Here is a 22,037-nt window from a genome sequence, read left to right on the forward strand (position 1 = left end):
GGCTTGTTCCCCTCCCTTGTCTCCCCGCAGGGTTCCCCTGGGCCCACGGGAGAGCCAGGCCCCTCCGGACCCCCTGGGAAAAGGGTGAGTTGGTCGCTCAGGAAGATTTTCCCAAGTGCATTTCCTATTAACTGCTTAAAACTCCTGTTGTTACAAAGCCCACGGTAAACGTTGTGTAAATGCTGCGTAAAATAAGTGGTAATTAAAAAAATTAAACTGATGCACCATCTACCAGCCGTTGGAAATTGATGGGAAGCTGCCAGGCAAATCCCATGGATTTTTGGGTTGTTTTTTATTTAAGATGTTAACAGCCCAAAGAAAATCCAAGGATGAGGTACTCCTGCTCTTCCTGCCTTGCCGGCAGAACCCAGGGATTCATTTAGCAAGGAGCTAATTTAAAAAGCTTTTCAGGGATATTTGTCTCCATTTTGCCTCCTTCCCTGGGGCTGGAGCATCGCTTTGCTAATTCCAACGGAGCATTGCAGATCAGCGGGATCTGATTGTGTTTTCCATCCATTCTGGGCTTTCTTTAGGGCCCTCCTGGTCCAGCTGGTCCCGAAGGAAGGCAAGGAGAGAAAGGAGCCAAGGTAAGAGCTGAATGGGATTTCACTTGCGCTCTGTCCTTGATATTCCAAGAGGAATCTCGGTCTGCCAAGGCAGGGAGTTGATTTTGCTGCGTGTTACAACAAATTAGCCTGAATTTGGGGCCACTGGCCTCAAAGCTGAGCTTATGTTTCAGCCCTTAACAAGCTCTGTGGAGATAATTAGGGCTCGGTAAGGTCACGGGAGATGTTTTCCTTCCTTTGAAACAACCAAAGTGCTATATTTGGCAGTTGGATGTGTTGTAAATAATGGGGGTGTGCACAGCCCCGTGTCCTTTCCCAGGGCAAACACGGCGTTAATGGGCCGGGATTGTTTGGGTGGGAGCGCTGGGGAAATGGAGATGGGATTGGAAATTACAGATCCCCGGGCTGGGATTGTTTGGGTGGGAGTGCTGGGAAATGGAGATGGGATTGGAAATTACAGAGCCCCGGCCGGGATTGTTTGGGTGGGAGTGCTGGGGAAATGGAGATGGGATTGGAAATTACAGAGCCCCGGCCGGGATTGTTTGGGTGGGAGTGCTGGGAAATGGAGATGGGATTGGAAATTACAGATCCCGGGCTGGGATTGTTTGGGTGGGAGTGCTGGGAAATGGAGATGGGATTGGAAATTACAGAACCCCGGGCTGGGATTGTTTGGATGGGGGAATGGAGATGGGATTGGAGATTACAGATCCCAGTCATGGCAGTGCAGGGCAGGGAGGATGCATGCATGGATGGGTATCCCTGAGCCCAGCAGAGCTCAGAGCCAAAGGGTGGTTCCTGCTGGAATTCAGGCAAGGCTTGGAAGCTGAAGGAGTTTGGAGAGTGCCTGAGGTGGAGGGAGCAGCAGGAAAATCGAGGAGTAGAAAGTTTTGTTGCTTTGCGCCCACCCTGTGACATCCTGGCACCATCTCACAAAACCATCTGTTTGTGCCAACACAAACTCAACACCCTCCCTCTTCATCCAGGGGGAAGCTGGGTTGGAAGGACCTCCTGGGAAGACTGGGCCCATCGGTCCCCAAGGTGCTCCAGGGAAGCCTGGCCCCGATGGCCTTCGTGGGATTCCTGGTCCAGTCGTGAGTATCCCCAGTTGGAGGAAGCTCAGCTTTGTTTCTGTGTCCCACCTGCTTGGAAATTGATGCCTTTTCCCAGTGTTCTGTCCGTGCTGGAATGCCTGACAGCGGATAAAACATAACTCATGGGAGTAATGGGAATGTCACCCCCCACACGTTTCATTTGAGTCTTGGGTCTTCAGCCACTTCTCCTTGACCCACAAAGTCCCTTTTCCAGCAGAGATTTGAGCGTGGAAGGAACATAAATCCTTCTGCCATCTGTGAAAAGCCAGGACAAACGTTCCCTGGCACAGGTGAAGAACCGGAATATTCCCAGCTGGGAGCACTACTGTTGCTGGGAATGAGGGAATTGCACTTTTTTTTTACAGGGTGAACAAGGTCTCCCGGGATCTCCTGGCCCAGATGGTCCTCCAGGCCCAATGGTATGTCCAGAGCATCCAGTCCCGGGGGTTTTTGAAGGGGATGAACGAGTATGACATGAATTCATTCCGTCTTTTGTTTTCCCTCTGTGTCCCAAAGGGCCCTCCGGGTTTGCCTGGTCTGAAAGGAGACTCTGGTCCTAAAGGGGAGAAGGTGAGAATCCAGCCAGGGTCCCATTGCCTGGTCCCTGCTGGGCCGCGGGGGGACAGAGGGCACTGCAGAGGGGACAGGAGCTGGCAGGACAAGGCTGGGGAGTGTCACCAGCCCCAGTGACAGCTTCAGGGGAGAGCTGGAGCACTCTGTGCCCCGAGGGGCTGAGCTGTGGGTGAGTGTGGAGGTGCCGAGCCCATTTTAGGGGTGATTCTCCACCCCATAAACATTTCTGTCATCTGCATCTATTTATATAACCCCAGGGAATGAGCAGCTGCTCCAGTGCAGAGGTTCTTTCTGTATTTTTAGCATTTTCTGCTGTAAAAATCTCCTGTTCCGCTCCACTCTGCCACTTCCCCGTGTCAGGGGTTGCTACAAACTCCTCTCACCTCGCTCAGACGTTTGGGGTTGGATCTAGAGAAATGCCTTTGCTCTCTCCAGTCAGAAATCCTAATTAACAGCTGCTGTTTTCCCCCAGGGTCACCCAGGTTTAATTGGACTAATTGGGCCGCCAGGAGAGCAGGGAGAAAAGGGTGACAGAGGTCTCCCAGGCCCCCAGGGCTCAGCAGGACCCAAAGGAGAGCAGGTAAATATCCCATAAAACCTTCCTGGAATGTGCTGTGGAGCACTGCACCCTCGAGGAGCTGCAGCTCAGCAGAGATGGGCAAGGAGGTCCTTGGCAGCTTGTGAGGGATATTTTCTGCGTTAATGCGGTTTGTTCTACGTGTGACATATGGATCTGCTCCAAAATGACCCGTTTTAGCGGGAAGCAGATTCTCCAGGGTCATATGAAAGAGTTGAATAGACTTGGAGGAATGGTGCCATTAAATATTCATCCAAAGGGCTGGTTTTTAAAAGGGTGAGCCTAAATGAGATTGGAGCATCCTTGCACATGCTCTAAAAATGCGGTCAAGCTCCAGATTGGACTGGAATCCCCCAAAACTGGGTGCTCACCTCAGAGCAGGGGTTGGATGTGTAATTTTTAGGCCAGAACTGCAAATCCTTATTATTTTTCTCTTTTAGGGTATCACAGGTCCCTCTGGACCCATCGGACCTCCCGGGCCCCCAGGATTACCGGTAGGTGACAGTCAATGACCTTGGAATTCCCTGGGAGCTGCTCAGGCCCTCAGGAGCCACTTGGGTGCTCCAAGCACAGCCCTGGCTGTAAGGAGGATGTTGGTCACGATGGTTTTGGGTTTTTCAAAAACACTTGGATGAGTTCCAGGCGTGCTGGAAGTGAAGTTGGGAGGTGGGCACAGGGAAATCGTCCCACCCTGTTGCCGTCCCCATTTCTTTTGGAATATCCACAATCCCACGGGGGTTTCTTGCCCTTTTTTACTGATTTTTTGTCACTTTTTTGGAGCCTCGTGCTGCACCCAGCTGAGTGTCCTGAGCACGGAGCTGGGATCAACCCCACATCCCAGGAATCACCCAGCAGTTTTCCCAGTCCCCACTGGGGCAGGAGCGTGGAGCTCTGCCACAAAAGCTTTTTTGTCTGTTGGCAAATAAAAGCAACACCCAGCTCAAGTGGATGGGGAAAATAAAAATAGAAAGGGAGTAAATTGAAAAAAAAAAATAAAATCCCTGAGTTCTCTGCTTGGAAATGAAGTGACTCCTTTCTGTATTTGTCTCTCCACAGGGTCCACCTGGTCCCAAAGGTGCTAAAGGCTCCTCAGTGAGTATGGACACAGCTAAAGGAAGGAGCTGAGGGGTTTTTATTGAGTGTAGCACGTGCTGGCACTTCCCTCATCAGTAAAATTAACGCAATTAGCAGCGAGGACTTAGGGAACTCTGCCTTTCCAGGCTGCCTAAGCTCAGCAGTGATAACTGGGGGAGGTTTCTGAGCCACCACTGCACTTCCCTGAAGAGCAGAGCAGCAGAGCTCACAAGGAGCAATCCAGTGCTTAGTCCTGAGGAGAAAAGCTGCTGCTGGAGAGTGCAGGGGCTTAAAAATAGCCTGGGAAAAACGGGAGGTGGGAAGCTGGAAAGTGAAGAACTCGGTGAGAAATGAGGCTGCAGCTTGGTGGTGCAGACCTGCTGTGCAGGCAGCTAAAAAAAAAAATTTGGGCAACTTCTTAGGTGTCTTTTTTGCCATCCAGAATTCGATGTTTTATTAATTTGAAGATTTTTATTTGACTTGCAAAACGGTTGGGTTGGTTCGGAGAGTTAAAGATTTTATGCGCTTCATGCATTCCGTTGGAAACATAAGAAAAATCTGACTGCAGCTCCAGGTGTTTGATCTTTTCTTTTGCCTAAACTCCAAAAATAACCAAAAATACCAAATTTCTTGGGATGTGGGTACAGGGAGACACTCCTCTTGTGTGCCTGAAGGGACCAAAATGAAGTTTCAGGCACGGTTAAAAGTGTTTGGGGCGTGATAAGAGTACCAGGTGAATTCTCCTGAGTGACTCCTGATTTTCCCTTGTTTTTCCACCCAGGGTCCCACAGGTCCAAAGGGCGAATCAGGTCTTCCTGGACCCCCAGGACCTCCCGTAAGTAGAACCCAGAAGGTGAAGCATGAAACGAGGTTCAGACTTCCTGGGCACTGGGATTTGGGGAGCACAAAAACCTCCAGGCAAAGATTTCCTCGGCAATCCTGGCAACGGGTTGGAATCTCCTGGAGACACTGGGGGTGAAAACAGAGTGGGAAGGGAGGAGTTATTAATGGGGGAGAGGACGAGGGGAGGTGGAAAATGTTGAAGCCAGAGGTTTTATCAGCACCATCCACAGGTGTTTTCCACGTCCAACGTGTGTTTTGGGATGTTGCTGCTTTATTAATGGGAAGAGGATGAGGGGAGGTGGAGGAGGATGAGGGGAGGTGGAGGAGGACAAGGGAAGGTGGAGGAGGACAAGGGAAGGTGGAGGAGGACGAGTGGAGGTGGAGGAGGACGAGGGGAGGTGGAGGAGGACGAGGGGAGGTGGAGGAGGACGAGGGGAGGTGGAGGAGGACAAGGGAAGGTGGAGGAGGACGAGTGGAGGTGGAGGAGGATGAGGGGAGGTGGAAAATGTTGAAGCCAGAGGTTTTATCAGCTCCATCCAGAGGTGTTTTCCACGTCCAATGTGTATTTTAGGATATTGCTGCTCTCATCTCTCTCCTTTTCCCAATGGAATAAGAAGTTCTGGGGGGTTTTTTTGCCTTTTTTTTTTCCCTAAAAAATCAGGGTCCTCCAGGAGAAGTCATCCAGCCCCTGCCCATCCAGGCTGCCAAGAGGACCAGGAGGAATATTGATGCCAGCCAGCTGCTGGATGACGGCAACGCCGACAACTACATGGACTACGCCGACGGCATGGAGGAGATCTTCGGCTCCCTCAACTCCCTGAAACTGGAAATCGAGCAGATGAAGCATCCCTTGGGCACTCAGCACAACCCAGCACGCACCTGCAAGGACCTGCAGCTGTGCCACCCCGATTTCCCAGATGGTGTGTGCCGGGATAGAGGGAATTTAGGGAATTCTGGGGGTTTTCCAGCTTCCAACCCAGTGAGGGTTGGAAGAGGAGGAATTTGTAGAGCTGGTCTGGATGTCATTGGACAGCCCTTCCAGTCTGTTCTAAAAATGGGGATATGGGATGAAAAATCTTTTCCAGCTGGCACCAGAACGTGGCCAGTTTTTAAAACTACATAAAAAACTATATAAATAATAACCCAGGAGAGGTGGCACGTCCCAGGTGAGGAAGGGCCCTCTCACCTGATCCCTTCTTCCCTTCTCTCCCCTCATCCAGGTGAATACTGGGTTGATCCCAACCAAGGGTGCTCCAGGGACTCTTTCAAAGTTTACTGTAATTTCACAGCTGGTGGAGAGACCTGCATCTTCCCTGATAAGAAATCTGAAGGAGTAAGTCCACGCCACCTTTGCTTTCCCCTCCATCCTGGTGATAGGTAGTTTCCTGGTATGAATATCCATAGACAACCGATTTCAGAAGGGTTGAACAGCACCAAGGAAGGATCAAAGATCTGGAATGTTCCTTTTGTTACACTACATTACCTTCCAAAATAACACGGGATATGCTGACAAAGAGAAAATCTCTGATGGTTTTCCCAGGCATAACAAATGCTAAAACCTTAATTTGATGAACTTTACTGTCCAAGGCAGGGATGTGTGTGTTGGTGCAGGAATTGGGAGCTCTGTTTAACTCCTTCCCTCCCGCAGCCCTGCTCCGCTGCCTGCATGCCCAAGCAGCACTGATCCCCCTCCCCTGCCTGTGTCTCCAGGCAGAGCAGATAAATGTTTACCTCCTGTCATTTTTCCTGCTGCTCCTTGTGGGTAAAACGATCCTGAATGATTGCAGGCAGGCTCAGAGCTCTCCCTGCACAAGGCTGATGAAGTTATTTGTGTAATGATGCTCTCAGCTCAGCCATCCCCATCATTTTTCGTCCTGTATCCCTGCACTCTGTTTTTCCAGAGCTGCTCTTCCCTCTGCCTGGGGACCAGCTGTGGCACTGGCCAAGCAGAAACACGACAATTCAGCCCTGGGGGGAGGGAGCTGTGCCAGTGTCACAGTCGAGCTCCAGCTGTGACAAAGCTGAGCCCTTCCCCTGCTGCATTTCATCCACCAGAAATGTGTGTCAGCACAGGACAAATCACACGCCACATCAATCCTCCCTGCGTTTTTCCTGGGGCTCTTTAGAGAGGAGATGGATTTCCTCTTCTTTTGCATCACTGTGCTGTGTTTTTCCTCAAAACCCGACAGCTCCATAGGCACAGTCTGGCCGTGATCTGGCAGGGGGTTGGAGCTCCTGCTGTGCTGCTTCAGTGAGGGGCTCTGTGGAGCTGCAGAACTCCTCAAGCACAAATTCCGTGCTGGGATCCATAAGGAAAAGCTTCTCCCACCCAGAGGGAGCCCTGGGTGGTGGCTGAGTGTGGGTTTGTGGAGTTTCAGCCCTGGCTGCTCTCAGCTCATCCCTGCCCCAGCACAAACACCGGGGTTTGCTCTGCAGAGGGAAGGGTGACAACCCCCGGGCACCTGCAGCTGGGCTGTTGTTTTTGGAGACGTTTCCAGCACACACGAGGGGGCTGTGGGAGGCTGAGGGAGCGGCCAAGCTCCTTCCCTGTGCTCTGACTCTAAAAAGCTGCTTCAGCTGCGGAGCTGGGGCTGCCTTAAGGATGCCCTGGTGGCTGATTCCTCGTCCTGTATCACTGTGGAGCTCCATCCCGTGCGTCCAGCACCTCAAACACAGCAAGGCAGGCAGAGGCTTCCCCTTAATCACATCCTTTGCCTTTCCCAGCCCCACAGCACCTGGATTTGGCGTTAGGGAGGCACCAGGCTCCTCCAGCACCAGCACTGCCCTCCACACGGGGATCAGTGCACCTTTTCCCCATCCATGCTTCCTTTTTCCCCTCTCTGTCTTTCCTTTTAATTTTCCTGCCACTGCTGGATTTGCATCCCAAATTCCCAGGAAGGAGAGGCCTCAGCAAAGGAGGCTGGTGCCAGAGCAGCACCACTGCATCTCCTCAGCTTCAGAGCCACCTTCTGCTCTCATTATTGATGTGTAAAGATTAAAAAAAATAATAAAATGTAAAGCAAGTTGGACAGTTTCAATAAGACATGCAGACTCTGGAATGAAAGTCACCTTTTTAATTTTGATTTTTTTTTTTCTTTCTCTCTTTCCCTCCTTGCCTCCCACAAACTAGGCTAGAATTACTTCCTGGCCCAAGGAAAACCCAGGCTCGTGGTTCAGTGAATTCAAGCGGGGTAAACTGGTAAGAGGCCTCCTGGTGCTGGCAGTTTTCCTTTAACCCCCTGTCATATTTTACAGAGTAAAATGGCTCGTTGGCCCAAAGAGCAGCCTTCCACATGGTATAGTCAATACAAGCGGGGGTCCTTGGTAAGTGGCTAACCCTGGCCCTGAATCGGAGCTTGTCACCTGCTTTGGTATGGCCACGCTGCTGCCCTCTGCATGCCCGACTAACCCTCCCTCCCAGGCACCTGGAGTTGTTTAAGGTGGAATGCTGAGACAGGCCCCAAAGCCCCTGGAGGGGCTGGTCCAGCCTGGGAATGCGGGAGCTGGGCTGTGCCCGGGGTGAGGAGGGGACACGGGGCTGTCCTGGGGGACCCCGGGGCAGCTTTGTCTTCACACAGCCCTGCAGGGAATTCTGCATCCCACAGGGAGTGCTGCATCCCACAGGGACTGCTGCATCCCACAGGGAGTGCTGCATCCCGCAGGGAGTGCTCCATCCCACAGGGAGTGCTCCATCCCACAGGGAATGCTGCATCCCACAGGGAATTCTGCATCCCACAGGGAGTGCTGCATCCCACAGGGAGAGCTCCATCCCACAGGGAATTCTGCATCCCACAGGGAGTGCTGCATCCCACAGGGAGTGCTCCATCCCACAGGGAATGCTGCATCCCACAGGGAATTCTGCATCCCACAGGGAGTGCTGCATCCCACAGGGAGTGCTCCATCCCACAGGGAGAGCTCCATCCCACAGGGAGAGCTCCATCCCACAGAGAGTGCTCCATCCCACAGGGAGTGCTCCATCCCACAGGGAATTCTGCATCCCACAGGGAGAGCTGTTGCTGTCTCCTCATCAGTCCCTATTTTGGGTGTCCCCGTTTTGGGTGTCCCCCAGCAGTGCAGCCTTACCCCAGGAGCTGAGGGATCGCTGGAATGCTGCTCCAGCCCAGGGAATGCCCTGCTGTCCCCAGGGGATGGAGCTGCTCAGCTCTGGCCTCTCCAGGACAGCTTTGCCCCAGAGGATGGGTTTTGTTTCCCATGTGGAGATGATCCACACTGGGGACTCCCATGCTGACCCAGAGCTTGGCAGAACCAAAGTCTTTTATTTCAGGGAAGATTTTCAGCCCAGCCTAGTGGAAAGGAATTTGACTGGGTCACAATTAAGGATTTCTTTCTTTCTTCTCACGGGGGAAGAGCTGATTTAAGGTCAAACAATGTTTGATATCAGCGAGGCACAAACCAGGAGAAGCTCTGGTTTCTTGTCCTGTAACAGGACAAGCCCATTGTGGGGAGATCATTCCCACAGAGCCAGCCCTGGGCAGAGATGTCAGATCTGTGTCCTGAGCCACAGGAAAGTCCCCCTGGTGCATCAGTTCCTGTAGAATTAGCAACGAGCTCAGTCAAACCAGGAGAATTAGGGGGCAGGCAAATATCCCATGGATAAAGCCAAGCTGCCCAGGGCCAGGAGTTGCTCTGCTGTTGTCCCCTCCCCAGGGCAAGGGTTTATTTTTTTTCCTGCAGTGCCCCAACTTCCACCTTAAAGGGCAAACAACCCGAGCCCCTGCGTTGTTTCCCACATTTGGCCGCGTTCCATCGCCACTAAAACACATTTTGCTCTGGTCCTGCCCTCGAGGAGGACACGGCTTCTGGGGCTGCTCTGCACCATCAAATCAGGCTGCAAAGCCAAGGCTCCAGCCCCGTGGCTCCTCGGAGGGCAGCTACTCCCAGCTTAATTACAGAGCACTTCATCAGTTAATGTCCCGAGAACCTCCACTTTCCATCTCCCCTGCTTCTCTCTTTTCCCAGCTCTCTTAGAGGCTCAGTTGCCAGCCTAGAGCTTAGGGCTTATTCTTTTTTAGATAAAAAAAAAACCATTTCTGGTGCTACTTGAAGCTCTTTGTTTCATCTTTTTGTGTTATCGTTTTCTTGCTCTTTTTATTTTTTTCCCTGTTCTGCTTTTTCTATTTGGAAAAATAAAAAAAAAAAAAAAAAGCCACCAGCATGTGGAAGACCTACCTAAGCAAACCACAAAACAGTCAAACACACAAAAGTTGAATTAATTTATTTGAAGATTAGCTCTGATTTTTGCCTCAGTCACTACCTGAAACCGTGAGATTGGTAAGTTGAGGAGACATTTGCCTGGTGGATCCAAAATCAGCTGAAATTTGTGTGTGGATGGGCAGAATCAAAAGGAGTTTGAGTTTTCCCCTCTGGCTGCGACTCTGCTCCTGTCACTCCGTGGAGAAGGTCCTGGAGTGTTGGGGGGCTGAACCCTTGGGGAAGCCCAAAGGTGAGGGGAAGACTTCCAGTGCTGCCAGGGGCTCCATATAAATCCTGGGATGGCACAGCTGGGCAGATGCTGCCTCTCTTCTGGACACACCTGAAGTAAGGGGGCTGCAGTAAATATGAAATACAACCAGACCAGCTGGGTTTGGTGCTCCCACACTATCATTAATCACAGAGCACTTGGAGCCAATCCTTTACCTCTCCTCAGGATGCAGCTGAGCTGTGTGTAGAGGGATGAGAGGCTTGCAGATGTTTACCTCTGCTTCCCTCCTGTGTGTGTTACACACAATTCCCAACAGCTCTAAAGAGGCCTGCCAGCTCTCCCATCCCATTATCCCATCCCAGCCCTATGGCACCTGCCAGCGCAGAGAAAAGAGGAAAGGATTCAATTTTCACAAAACCGAGCCAACGTTGTGCACAAAACCAGCTCCCGGCGGCTCCAGTTGCAAAACTGGGACGGGGCTTCACAAAAACTGCACAGGGAAAAAAAAAACCAAAAAACAAAAAACAACAAATACCAATTACCACTTCAACAATACAAAACAACTCAAAATACCGTAATTCCCATCCACAAAATAATTCATAAACTAAAAAACCAAAAAAATAACAAAAAAACCAACAAAAGACCCCTTAAAAGGCGGCCAGGCTGCCAAGCGAGCACTGGTTAGAAATAAAACCAAATAAGAGAAGGTCCTGCAGGTCGGCAGTGCCACACTGGGGGTGTGACAAGTTTGTCCCCTTCCTTCCACGTGCTGGTGGTTTTCTGGTGGCTCCTCCTGGCATGCCTGGCTCTCTCCTGGTCAGTCACATTTAACTCGCAGGAGGACAGTGCAGCAGCATCCTGACAACCGGTTGGTATCTTCGTTTATTTGGATTTGTCTCTTTGAATTCAGTGGTTTTTTATTGTGGTTATGAAAATCTCTTCTACTGTTTGCAGCCTGCACCACAGCTCGGGGGTTCGTGGTACCTGGAGGAAATCCACGCTGGTTGGGTGCCTGTGGTTTTTTTCCTGGTTGTTTCTAAAGAAACCCCTCGGTCCATCCAGGGCAGTAGTTTGGAGATGTCACCTCAAGCGCAGTCAGTTCTTACCTGCAAAAAACTCGTTTTGTGGGCCAGGAAAGTCCCACGAAGTCCTGAATCCCCCAAGGGCCCACCTGCACATTTTCCCTGCCCTCATTAGATTTATTTGTTTTTTTCTCACACCCTCACCCCGTCCAACAGGAGAACAAAAAGTTCCTGGGCGAGCAGAGCAGTGTCTGGTGACACTGGTGTCCTTCAGAGCCCCCAGGAGCAGTGACACTGGTGACACTGGTGTCCCTCAGAGCCCCCAGGAGCAGTGACACTGGTGACACTGGTGTCCTTCAGAGCCCCCAGGAGCAGTGACACTGGTGACACTGGTGTCCCTCAGAGCCCCCAGGAGCAGTGTCTGTGGTGACACTGGTGTCCCTCAGAGCCCCCAGATCAGGAGCAGGTGACACTGGTGACACTGGTGTCCCTCAGAGCCCCCAGGAGCAGTGACACTGGTGACACTGGTGTCCCTCAGAGCCCCCAGCACAGGAGCAGGTGACACTGGAGTCCCTCAGGTCTCCCAGGAGCAGTGACACTGGTGACACTGGTGTCCCTCAGAGCCCCCAGGAGCAGTGTCTGTGGTGACACTGGTGTCCCTCAGAGCCCCCAGATCAGGAGCAGTGACACTGGTGACACTGGTGTCCCTCAGGTCTCCCAGGAGCAGTGACACTGATGACACTGGTGTCCCTCAGAGCCCCCAGGAGCAGTGACACTGGTGACACTGGTGTCCCTCAGAGCCCCTGGCTGTGTCTCCCTGTCCCTCACCGCCCAGTGTTGTCCCTTCCCCAGCTCTCCTACGTGGACTCTGACGGGAACCCCATCGGGGTGGTGCAGATGACCTTCCTGCGTCTGCTGAGCGCCTCCGCCCGCCAGAACATCACCTACAACTGCTACCAGTCGGTGGCCTGGCACGATGCCACCACCAACAGCTACGACAAGGCCATGCGCTTCCTGGGCTCCAACGACGAGGAGATGTCCTACGACAACAATCCCTACATCCGAGCTGCCCTCGACGGCTGCGCGGTACGTGGGCGCCCTGGCCTCGGGGACACCCCGGGGACACCCTGGGGACACCTTAGGGTCACCTTGGGGACACCTTGAAGACACCTTAGGGTCACCTTCAGGACACGCTGGGGACACCCTGGGGACACTTTAGGGACACCCTGGAGAAATACACTCAATATTGGCTTAAACTTGAGACGTATCCTCAAATTTCCACCCTCTTGCCACCAGGGCTGAAATCCCTTTGGCCTTTTTTTTTTTCCCTCCCCTCATTAGATTTCATGGTTTTGCTCACATCCTCACCCTGTCCAGCAGGAGAACGAAAAGTCCCTGGGTGAGCAGAGCAGCGTCTGTGGTGACGCTGGTGTCCCTCAGAGCCCCCAGCTCAGGAGCAGTGTCCTCTGTCCCCTCCCCTGCTTGGCCAGCTCTGTCTTCCCCAGAGCAGATCACCCCCAAATTCCCGGGTTTTTCCTTAACACCAACTTGCTCTTCCCTGAGTCGGAAATAAACCATTCCGTGGGATTCGGAGTCAGGGCGAACTGCAGCACCTCCAGGAGTCAAATTAACCTGCCAAATTAACCTGATTAGTCCAATTTATCTGCCTAAAAAACGCTTTTAAAGGTCTCCCCGTGCTTTTGCTCTCGCCCAGCTCCTCACACGGGGCGAGGCGAGCGATGGCGCCCAGCCAGGCAGGAAATTTGCAGGGTTTGGTAAGAATCTTTTTGGCTGCTTCCAGAAATTCTTGGAGGTCAAGCAGGAAGGAATTGGTTGGAATTTTTATTCTTGCAGCCCCGGGAAGGCTCTGGGCTGTGCCGCTCATGGAGTGCACGATTTCCCAAGGTGCCTCACATCCTCCATTTTCTTCTAACTCCTTTTGGATGCTTGATTTGGGTTTAAACTCAGAAATTTCTGCCCTCGGGAGATAAAAATTTGGCAAAGCAGGTGCTGCTTGCATTTATTTTGAGCCCCAGCGTGCTGGTGTAAAAACATGCATAATTCCCACCCTCTGGAACTGCAGCACTTGGAGCCCACGGGACAGAAAGATTGAGATGTTTGACAGATAAAAGCCCCTCATGTTATTTGAGATTGAAATCTGTGCTGGCACAAACAGATTTTTTTTTTTTCACTAATGGAGAAATGAGGAAAAATCAGATTGGAGCTTTTAACACAATCCTGGAGAGGGAAAGGGCATCCAGCCCACTTCTGGAAACGCTCAGGAGAAGTTTATCCTCAAGTTTTTCGTGTCTCCTGCCGATATAACATCCTTGGGGGAAAGGGGCTTCTCCTCCCTTCCCCTCCTGAATCTCAGGGCTGCTGGAGGACCACGTGTTGCACCTTTTAAAGTGGGTTAACCTCCTGAAAACCTTTTGGGGCTGATAAATTGGATTAATCTGCTGCCCTGGTGACTGCGCTGTCCAGAGCGCAGGCAGGATATTTGAGATTTATCTATTCACCTGAAGGAGTTTGGGGTTTACAGTAGATTCTCTACATTAAAGATGATTTTGGTCTGACTCTTAGACCCATCAAAAGGCTCTTAGGGATTTAGAGAACTCCACCAGGAGTTTAGAGGTGCTTTTACTTCTCTATTGGGAAGTGAGTGTTGATGGTTGAACTTGATGATCCTAAAGGTCTTTTCCACCCTTAGTGATTCCAGGATTGAGCCCTACCCTGTGGAGATGAACCCTGATGTTCTTCCCATAATTTGAATATGTTTTTTCCTGAACTCCCAGCCCTTTTCTCATTGCTATGCTCCAGCCTGTTCTTCCGAGCCACCAAAAAAAAAAAAAAAAAAAAAAAATCACAGGGAAAGGTAGAGCCCAAAGCTGCTCCATAAATTCTCTTGTTTGTGCAGCTTTGTACGCCCCCGGGGGCCACTTCTGCTCCTCTGATAATTATTTATATTTTGGGAAGAGCTCCGCGGCCACCAGGCATGATAAAAAGGACAGCAGCACCTTGTGAATTCCATCAGACTTTAAATGCGATCTTTTCACTAATGTATTCGAATTAAATCGCTCCCATTTGCTCAACAAGCCAGGCGTGTCCTGCGGGAGGGAGAACAACCCTTCACACAGCCACAGTTTTTCCAGGCTCTCATTCCAGCTTGGAAATGTGCTGGAGCAGAGTTAGAGTGTCACGATCTGCTTCTGCTCCAAGGTCTGGGCATCTCCCAAGGGTTTTTTCGGGTGGTCACCTGAGGGCACATGTGTTAAACATGCAAATAAATTTTGTTTGGGTGGTGGAGACTCCGATTTGAGCCCAAAAATTCCCAGGAAAAACCAACCCCATATTCCCAGCAGAGTGGTGACCAGAATCAGAATCATTAGGTTGGAAGAGACCTCCAAGATCATCACGCCCAACCCAAACCGTAACCTCAAGTAAACCACCAAGTGCCACATCCAGCCTTTTCTTAAACACATCCAGAGATGGTGACTCCACCACCTTCCCCAGGCTGACATTCCAATGCTTCATTGCCCTTTCTGTAAAAAAGATATTTATTTCTTTAAAAAATTAAATAACAAATAAATAAATAACACTTAAAATATATTTATTTATTTTTAAAAATATATCTATTTCTGTGAAAAGATTTTCCTGATATCCAGCCTATATTGGAAGCATCCTCAGAGCTCCTCTTTCCCTCCATTCCAGGCAAGGAAGGGCTACCAGAAAACCATCCTGGAAATCAACACGCCCAAAGTGGAGCAGGTCCCCATAGTCGACATCATGTTCAATGACTTCGGAGAAGCGGCACAGAAATTTGGTTTCGAGGTGGGACCAGCTTGCTTCCTGGGCTAAAAAAAAAAAAAAAAAAAAAAAAAAAAGAGCCACCTGAACCTAGTCTCCAAATGAGCAACCTCGTAACCTCATTGCGCCGTTTAATTAAAAACAAAAAAAGAGAAAAAAGAGAAAAAAAAGGAGAAAAAAAAGAATTCCTCGTCACGTGCACGGTCTGAAACTGGACAGCGATGGGTTATTATTTTTTGTTGTTTTTTTCCCCCCTCCTCCCCACCTATTTTGTTGTGTCCCTGGTTTGGCCCCGGCCCCTCTGTGCCTCCCTCTCAGCCATTCCCAGGATGGATTTGGAATCTCATGACCGACAGCCACACACGGAGACCTGGCCCTGTCCCTGCTGCCACCGCTGCTGCCACCGAGCTGAGCCCACCTCCAGCAAACTCCTCCTTCCTCCTCCTCCTCTTCTTCTCCTCACCAGGAGGCCTTTGTTTTTTCCTAAGGGGAAAAAAAAAAAATGGAAAAAACTTGAAATTCCTCGTGTCCTGCTCGATGTTGAAGTCCCAGCAGTCCTGGATCTGAAGCTCCTCAAAGAGGTTTTGTTGCCTTCCACGAGGTTTGGATCAGCTCCAGCCAGGAGATGCCACGGCCAATTCCAGAGTTTTCCCATGTTTCCTCCACTGAGTTCGCCTCATTCCGAGTTTTCCAAAGTGCTGACTCCAAGGTCAAACACCGGGCATCTCTTTTTTTACCGTTGTCTTAAAAGGTGCTTCTATTTTTGTATGTCTGTGAGTAAATATTTGTGTTGTGTTTTATTGGAAACGTTTTCCGCCTTCCAACCATGCCAGCGACCTTGTCTGTATTAAAGCCACCCCATCCCAGCCCAGCTTCCTGCTGGGAATGAAGACTCCTGTCCCCACCTCTGCCTCTTCCCAGCCCCAAACCGGGATGTGGAGATCTTGGAATTACCCCCAGGTTGAGGAGCAAACCAGCCCCCTGAGGCAGAGATGCCTTTTGGAATGGTTCCTTTCCAAATCAGCAAATCGAAGCCTCTTTTTTAAGCAATTTTCCTACAAATCCCCTCATCTAAAAGCAGGATTTGCGCTCAGTCTCTGCCTTTTCATCCACTTGCTTAACGCTCTTATTTTAAATTAATTCTTCTCTTTTTTTTTCTTTCAGCATTCCTTTAAAACGATAAGAATTAAACCTGAATCCATTCCCAGTGGCAGATTCCAGTGGCAGGGGTAAATCCATTTGTCCTCTCTGAATATCAAGATTAAAAAAAAAAAAAAAAAGAAGAAAAAAAAAAAAGGTGCTTTTTGTAGTTATTTTTACATATCTCTGTGGTGCTATCTGATAACGTTAACACAACACTGGGGATACCCTGCCACTGGCCAATCTCCCACTCGGCTTTTTTAGGCACTTTCAGGCAGATTTTTGGCTGCTGATAAATGCATGGCACCTTCTTATCTCTCCTGTCCAAATCCTGCTCCTCTCCTTCCTTCGATGGGCCCATGTAGGAAAAAAAAAAAAGCATTAAATGTTCTTTGATTTTTTTTTTATTATATTTTTTATTCTGAATTTTTTTGGTTTTCCCGAAGGATCTCCATGCCTTTTCCCGGTGGGAAGCAGAGCAGGTTGTCCTCAGTGGCTGAACGTTTGTGGTGCTAATTTATGTAGATGTTGGGTGTCCTGAAGCGGTGGGGGTGCTGCCCGCCCAGCAATCCCGGGAATTTGCAATTCTCCTGCTCTTCCCACTTTTTTTTTTTTTAAATTCCTACCACGGCTCACAAAGTGCTGACAACCCTCTTCTTTTACCACTTCTTTTTCCTCCTTGCCCGTTTTTTCCTTCTTCAGGCCTCTCAGCTGGAAAATAATTGCTGCAGGGTGGGGTTTTGTTTTTTTGTAATTATTATTATTATTATTATTAATAATATTCTTTGGCCTGGAGCGTTCAGCTCAAGGGAGATTTCCCACCACGAAGGAAAAGACATCCCGTTTACTGTGAAAAAAGCCTCTGTCTGGTGTCTTTTCCCCCCTCCTGCCCAAATTGAGAGCAGCAGCATCCCAGGGAGGGAGGGAGCAGCAATGCCAGCGGTGCTTTTGGAGGCCTGGAGGAGCCGTGTCCATCCCTCTCCCTTCTTCTCCTCTGCTCTCGCCTCACTTAAGGCAATAAAAAACCCCCAAAAAACCCCGAAAGGTGCTACCCTAAAAACTGCAGACTCCGGCAGCAGAGCAGGAAAAAGGAATTTAGGATGCTAAAGAAGGAATTCAGCTTCGGCACCAGCGGGAGGGGCAGGAAAGGTTGCACATCCCAGCAAAGCCATATCCTGATATTTGTCCACGCCTGTGTGTCTGCCCAGGTCATGGGATTTTTTTGTTCTCAATTTTCTCAATTTTTCTCATCAAGGGGAGCTTTTTTTTTTTTTTTCCCCTTTGATTTCTCCGCTCGAAAAAGAAGAAGAAGAAAAAAAAGAAGAATAATTAAAAAGTTTTCCTCTGTTGAATTCCGCAGTGTTGTAATTGTACTGAGCTCCAAACTGTTCCGATTTCCCCCCCAGACCACTTAGCTACGGTATATTGCAATAAAATTACTACTTGTATTTGCAGACCTTCTTTTTTTGTGTAATTTTATTTCCCTCCTCCCCCCTTAATATATATTGACTTGAACAAATGTTGATAAGAAAAAAAAAATAAAACCTATGGAAAAAAAAAAAAGAGAAAAAAAACCCAACAAACAACTTTTAGTACATAAAGGCCCTTTTTAAAATATAGTGTCAAATGCCATATTGTACATTTCTTCAAAGTCCAATAAACATGTCATAAAATTTAAGTGTAATGCCCATAAGAGCTATTTTTAAATATTTTAAACCTGTGTAATAAAGGAATAAATGTAATAGATTTTTTTTTTTCAATAAATCAAGTTTACTGTTTCCACCTAAACCCCCGTGATGTGAATCTCTTCTTGGAGTTGATTGCAGCGGGATTTCCCCAGGACCCCCCTGCCCTGTGGAGCCTGGAAAGTTCGTCAGAGGAGCAGTGGAAATGTTTAAAGGTAAAGAAAAACTGTAAAACACCAATCCAAACCCATCACGGGGAGAAATTCCAGGCCTGGAATCTTTTCTTGGTTTGTTTTTGTGTTGTTTTCTTTTCTCAGTGAGAAATCCCAGTGCAGAAATCCAACCCGGTTTCGGTGGCTGGGATGGGGAGGAGAAGATTGTGTGGCCACCAGCTCTTCACCTTCTCCAGAGCGGCAGAAATGTCACCAGAGGAGTTTTAAATCTTGCTGATCTTCTCATCCTGAGACAAAATCAGGGGAAAATAAAAATTCCAGCTTCTTGGTGAGCTCCTCAACCCCCAAATCCCCGTTCTTGGACAAAAACCACAGGGGTCATTTTGCTCATCTTCTCCTCCTCCTCCTCCTCCTCCTCCTCCTCCTCCTTCTCCTCTCCTGCAGGTTTCACTCCAGGATCCTCTGGGATTCGCTGTGGGAAGCTGCACCAGGTGATGCCACCAGACCCGTGTCTTTCTGGTCCTCAGGGGCTTCTGGTTGGCCTCCGGTTGGTGCTGCAGCCCCAGGAGATGCTGGAGCTCCAGGAGGTGACATTTGGAGCGCTGCAGGTGGGTCAGAGGCCTCAAGCCCAGGCCTGCACGAGGCTCTGCGGTGACCAAGCCGAGCTCCGTGTCCCAAAAGTCTCTGCCCTTCACTCTTTGGCTGCAGGAGGCCTTTGGTGACGTTCGTCCTTTGCCAAGAGGTGTCCAGAGAAGGGGCCAAAGTCACCGCTTGGGTTGGGTTGGGATGGGAATTAAAGATCAGGCAGTTCCGTGGGCAGGGACACATCCCACAGGGTGCTCCAAACCCATCCAACCTGCACCTGAAACCCTTTACTCTTTAGTCATTTACTCTGTCATTCACTTCTAGGAGTAGTTTTGGGAAATCTTGGAGAATTATGGCCAAATCTTCATCCAGGTGGACCCCAGAACTGCAGAGGTATCGCAGCTGCAGGGAGAAACGAGGGCAAAATAACTTCATTTACCTAAACCCGGCTGGGAATCCTTCACCGTGCCTCAAGCTGACCCCAGCCCCGCCTCAGCAGTTGTGATTTGCACTCAATCACCGCTGCTGGCAGCAAATGCCTCCGTGCTGAGGGCAGCTTTGGTCTGTTATTAGGAAAAAACCGACATCTGAGGAGGGATCCGACTGTTCCTGGCACTGCCAGACACGGGAGCCCTGGCACAGCTTTCACCTCTTTCCGCAGAACAAAGTCCGTGGTTTAGTGCTCCAGCTCCAAAGCTGGAACTCCAGCAGGTGAAACGCTGAGGGGAAGTTTTAGAAGAGCCACGGAATTTTGAGAGCCAGTGTGAGCACCCAAAAACCCGCTCAGCTGTGGGGTGAGGACGGGGCTGCTCAGCCCGAACTCCAGAAGCAGCTGCCTCCCCACCTCAGGGATCCTGCAAGGGCAGGACCAGGAGCCCAAAATTTGGGATGCAGCAAAGAGAGGATGAAAAGCACCCAGCTCAGCACCCAGGGGGGCTTCCACAGCTTTTAAATCAAGGAAGGGGAGGCTGCAGGGCTTGGGGCTGCTGTTCTGCCTAGCCCTGCCTGTGGGGTTTTATTCTAAATGCCCTGGGCTGGGATTTGTGCCCTGGGCTGGGATTTGTGCCCTGCAGAGTTTTCCCCACGCCTGAGCACACCCAGGCACGAGGACGTGTCCATCCCTCTGCTCCCAGGGCTACAACAGGAGCTGCTGTGGGATCTGCTGGCTGCCTGTGAGGTGGGCATTGTTCTTTGGTTTGGTTTTCAGCCCTGCTCGGGAGGAAGAGGCCCAGGCCCCCGTGCTGCTCTGGCGCTAGTGACTCCCTGGTTTTTTATCTTGGATTCCCTTGACTTGCTTCACTTGGACTCGACCATTTTAAGGTCTTTTTCAAGCTAAGGAATTTCACGATCTAACTGGTGGAGCGCTGGCTGTCCCTAAAAAAGCTCATCCTACAGGATTCTTGAGAGTGGGATCGAGAAATAAGAGGCTCTCACCAAAGCCCTGCTTTGACCTGGGGCTGCACCAGCAGGGACCAGCACATCCCAGTTCCTTCTGGGAGCTGGGAGAGGGGGCCAGGACCACAGCCCTGCCATGTCCCACTCCCTGTGTCCCTCAGGGTCACTCTGGGATCACTTTTGCTCTCCACAAGATGTCACAGCTCTGGTTGGGACGCTCTTGCTGCTGTCGCCTCTCCAGGAGATGTTCCTCCCCCATCTCCTTAAATCCTGTGTTTACAACAAACTGGTAAAAATAAAAATGGCCCGAAAAGGAGCGTTGGCACCGATTAAATTTAGAGACCAGATCCCGGGCATCCCCTCCCCGTCTAGGTGAGTTTTGGGAAACAAGGGGAGAAGCTGTGAATGGGAGGTTTATACAAAGGATTGAGCCCCCTTCGTGTCTCCTGCAGAGACAGAAACAGCAGGACCAAGTGGGAGGCTGGAACGAGGAGGGGAGAGGATTGTGCATGAATTAGCATGGAGAAAATATGCAAATTGTTGGGTAGAGTGAGGCTCTCATGGCATTCAAAGGAGCTGGAGCTATTCTTGTCCTTCAGCTGCTTTTTGTCCTGCGTCTTCTCCCAGCCAGGCTGGATTTGACTTGAGTTTATTTTTATTAATGTCTCAAGCTAAGAGTAGAATTGATCTGACCCACAGCTCTGAGAAAAGAAAGGAAAAAAAAAAAACCACCACAAAAAGCCCTCTCATCTCCTCCTGTGAGGAAAAACAAGTGAGCTGGAGGTGCCTCTGGCACCTGTAAATTAATCTGCAGAGTGCTCAGAAAAGCTGGAGCAGTGCAAGTCAAATGTGTCCCTTCTCTTCACACCTTGCCCAGGAGCTGTGCCTCTGCAAATTCCCTGCTCTGCCTTTCCAGCCAGACAATTCCCAGGGTTTTTTAATCTATTTTTTTTTGCGCAGTGCTGCGTGTGTCACTTGGCACACCGGTGTCCCTCTGCCACGAGCAGGTGGGGAAGCGAGGATTTGTCATGATTCTCCATCAATTATTGTATCCCTGCATATTATCTGGATTTTCCTTCGTTTTTATTTTCTTCCCACGTGCTTTTCCTTTCAGGCCAGAGCAGCCTTTGAGGCCCAGCTGGGCTGATGTTGCCAACATCCGTCTGGGGCTGTTTAGGCAGGGGCTGCTCTCCTGCAGCCACCCGAAAACTGCCTTGGAAAGAACCGACTCTTAATTCATCCTTCCCTCAGCACTTCCAGCTCTGGGGAATCCACTCCCTGTTCACACCAAGGGGATCTCCTCTGGACGTGCTGGATTTGGGGCTCTTGCTCTGAAAACCCGTTTCGCTTTTTGATCTGAGAGCAGGAGGAGTTTAGCGCGCTGTGCTTCTATCAATGGCGCTTGGCCACTTTGTTTATTCCTCGTCACTTCATTTATTCCCTGTAACTTCTCTGCTTGCAGATCGTTCCCATCCCGGGGCAGCGTGGCAGCAAAGCGATTTTCTCCAGAGGCGCAAACCCTCCAGAGCCTCTGCCTGCTCCTACCTCGGCGGCAAAACAAAACCTCCCGATTCCCTTCTCGCGTTTATTCACTCACGGCTTCCCTTCAAAGAGCCCCGAGCAGAAACAACCCCCCCAAAGCAATCAGAGACACCCAAACCCCGCAGAAAGCAGCTGTTCCCCTCGTTCAGAGAGGAGCCAACGCGCTTGTTCCTTCAGAGATGCAGAACGAGGGGAGCTGTGGAGCGCTGAAATTACATCTTGTAAAAGGCGCCGGGCTTGTCACGGCTCACAGGCGGCCCTGGAAGTGCTGCTGCCTCACATCTCCACAGCCAGGAGCCGGCGTGTCAGCCCTGGGACTCCGTGTTCTCCTCCTGCCTAATTATTAATATGTTAATTTGACAATGAGATGTTGTTCTTGGCGGAAAATTTCCTGCGCCGCGCTTGGATTGGTTTTTTGGGGTTGGTGGTTTTTTTTTCCCGGCTGCTTCTCAGCTCGAGGATTTTTTTTTGTTTGTTTGTTTGCTCTGTTTTCTCGGCTCAGAGGAGAGCCTGAGGGATGT

At 50.3% G+C, this 22,037-nt stretch overlaps 1 protein-coding gene across 3 annotated transcripts in view; it reads left to right on the forward strand.

The window, feature by feature from the left end:
• COL5A1 (collagen type V alpha 1 chain) overlaps positions 1-17,989 on the forward strand; it is a 135,505-nt gene extending 117,516 nt beyond the window's left edge. The window contains exons 53-67 of one of the 3 annotated variants that reach the window (XR_010723502.1): positions 31-84; positions 534-587; positions 1,550-1,657; positions 2,023-2,076; positions 2,174-2,227; positions 2,703-2,810; positions 3,248-3,301; positions 3,864-3,899; positions 4,663-4,716; positions 5,386-5,644; positions 5,945-6,057; positions 7,855-7,923; positions 12,042-12,275; positions 14,901-15,747; positions 17,906-17,989. Coding sequence is in view for 2 of the 3 variants with exons in the window: in XM_066201041.1 (XP_066057138.1) it covers positions 31-84; positions 534-587; positions 1,550-1,657; positions 2,023-2,076; positions 2,174-2,227; positions 2,703-2,810; positions 3,248-3,301; positions 3,864-3,899; positions 4,663-4,716; positions 5,386-5,644; positions 5,945-6,057; positions 7,855-7,923; positions 12,042-12,275; positions 14,901-15,047 (1,398 nt within the window). In the remaining variant the exon portion in view is untranslated. Of the gene's footprint in view, positions 1-30; positions 85-533; positions 588-1,549; positions 1,658-2,022; positions 2,077-2,173; positions 2,228-2,702; positions 2,811-3,247; positions 3,302-3,863; positions 3,900-4,662; positions 4,717-5,385; positions 5,645-5,944; positions 6,058-7,854; positions 7,924-7,979; positions 8,049-12,041; positions 12,276-14,900; positions 17,585-17,905 lie in introns of those variants that run through there. The other 2 variants (XM_066201041.1, XM_066201042.1) reach the window with 2 other exon arrangements.
• The last annotated feature ends 4,048 nt before the right edge of the window (positions 17,990-22,037 follow it).

Source organism: Chamaea fasciata, unplaced genomic scaffold, assembly GCF_029207755.1.
Source record: "Chamaea fasciata isolate MVZ Bird 193981 ecotype frontalis unplaced genomic scaffold, bChaFas1.0.hap1 SCAF_20, whole genome shotgun sequence".
Classification (NCBI taxonomy): Eukaryota; Metazoa; Chordata; class Aves; order Passeriformes; family Sylviidae; genus Chamaea; species Chamaea fasciata.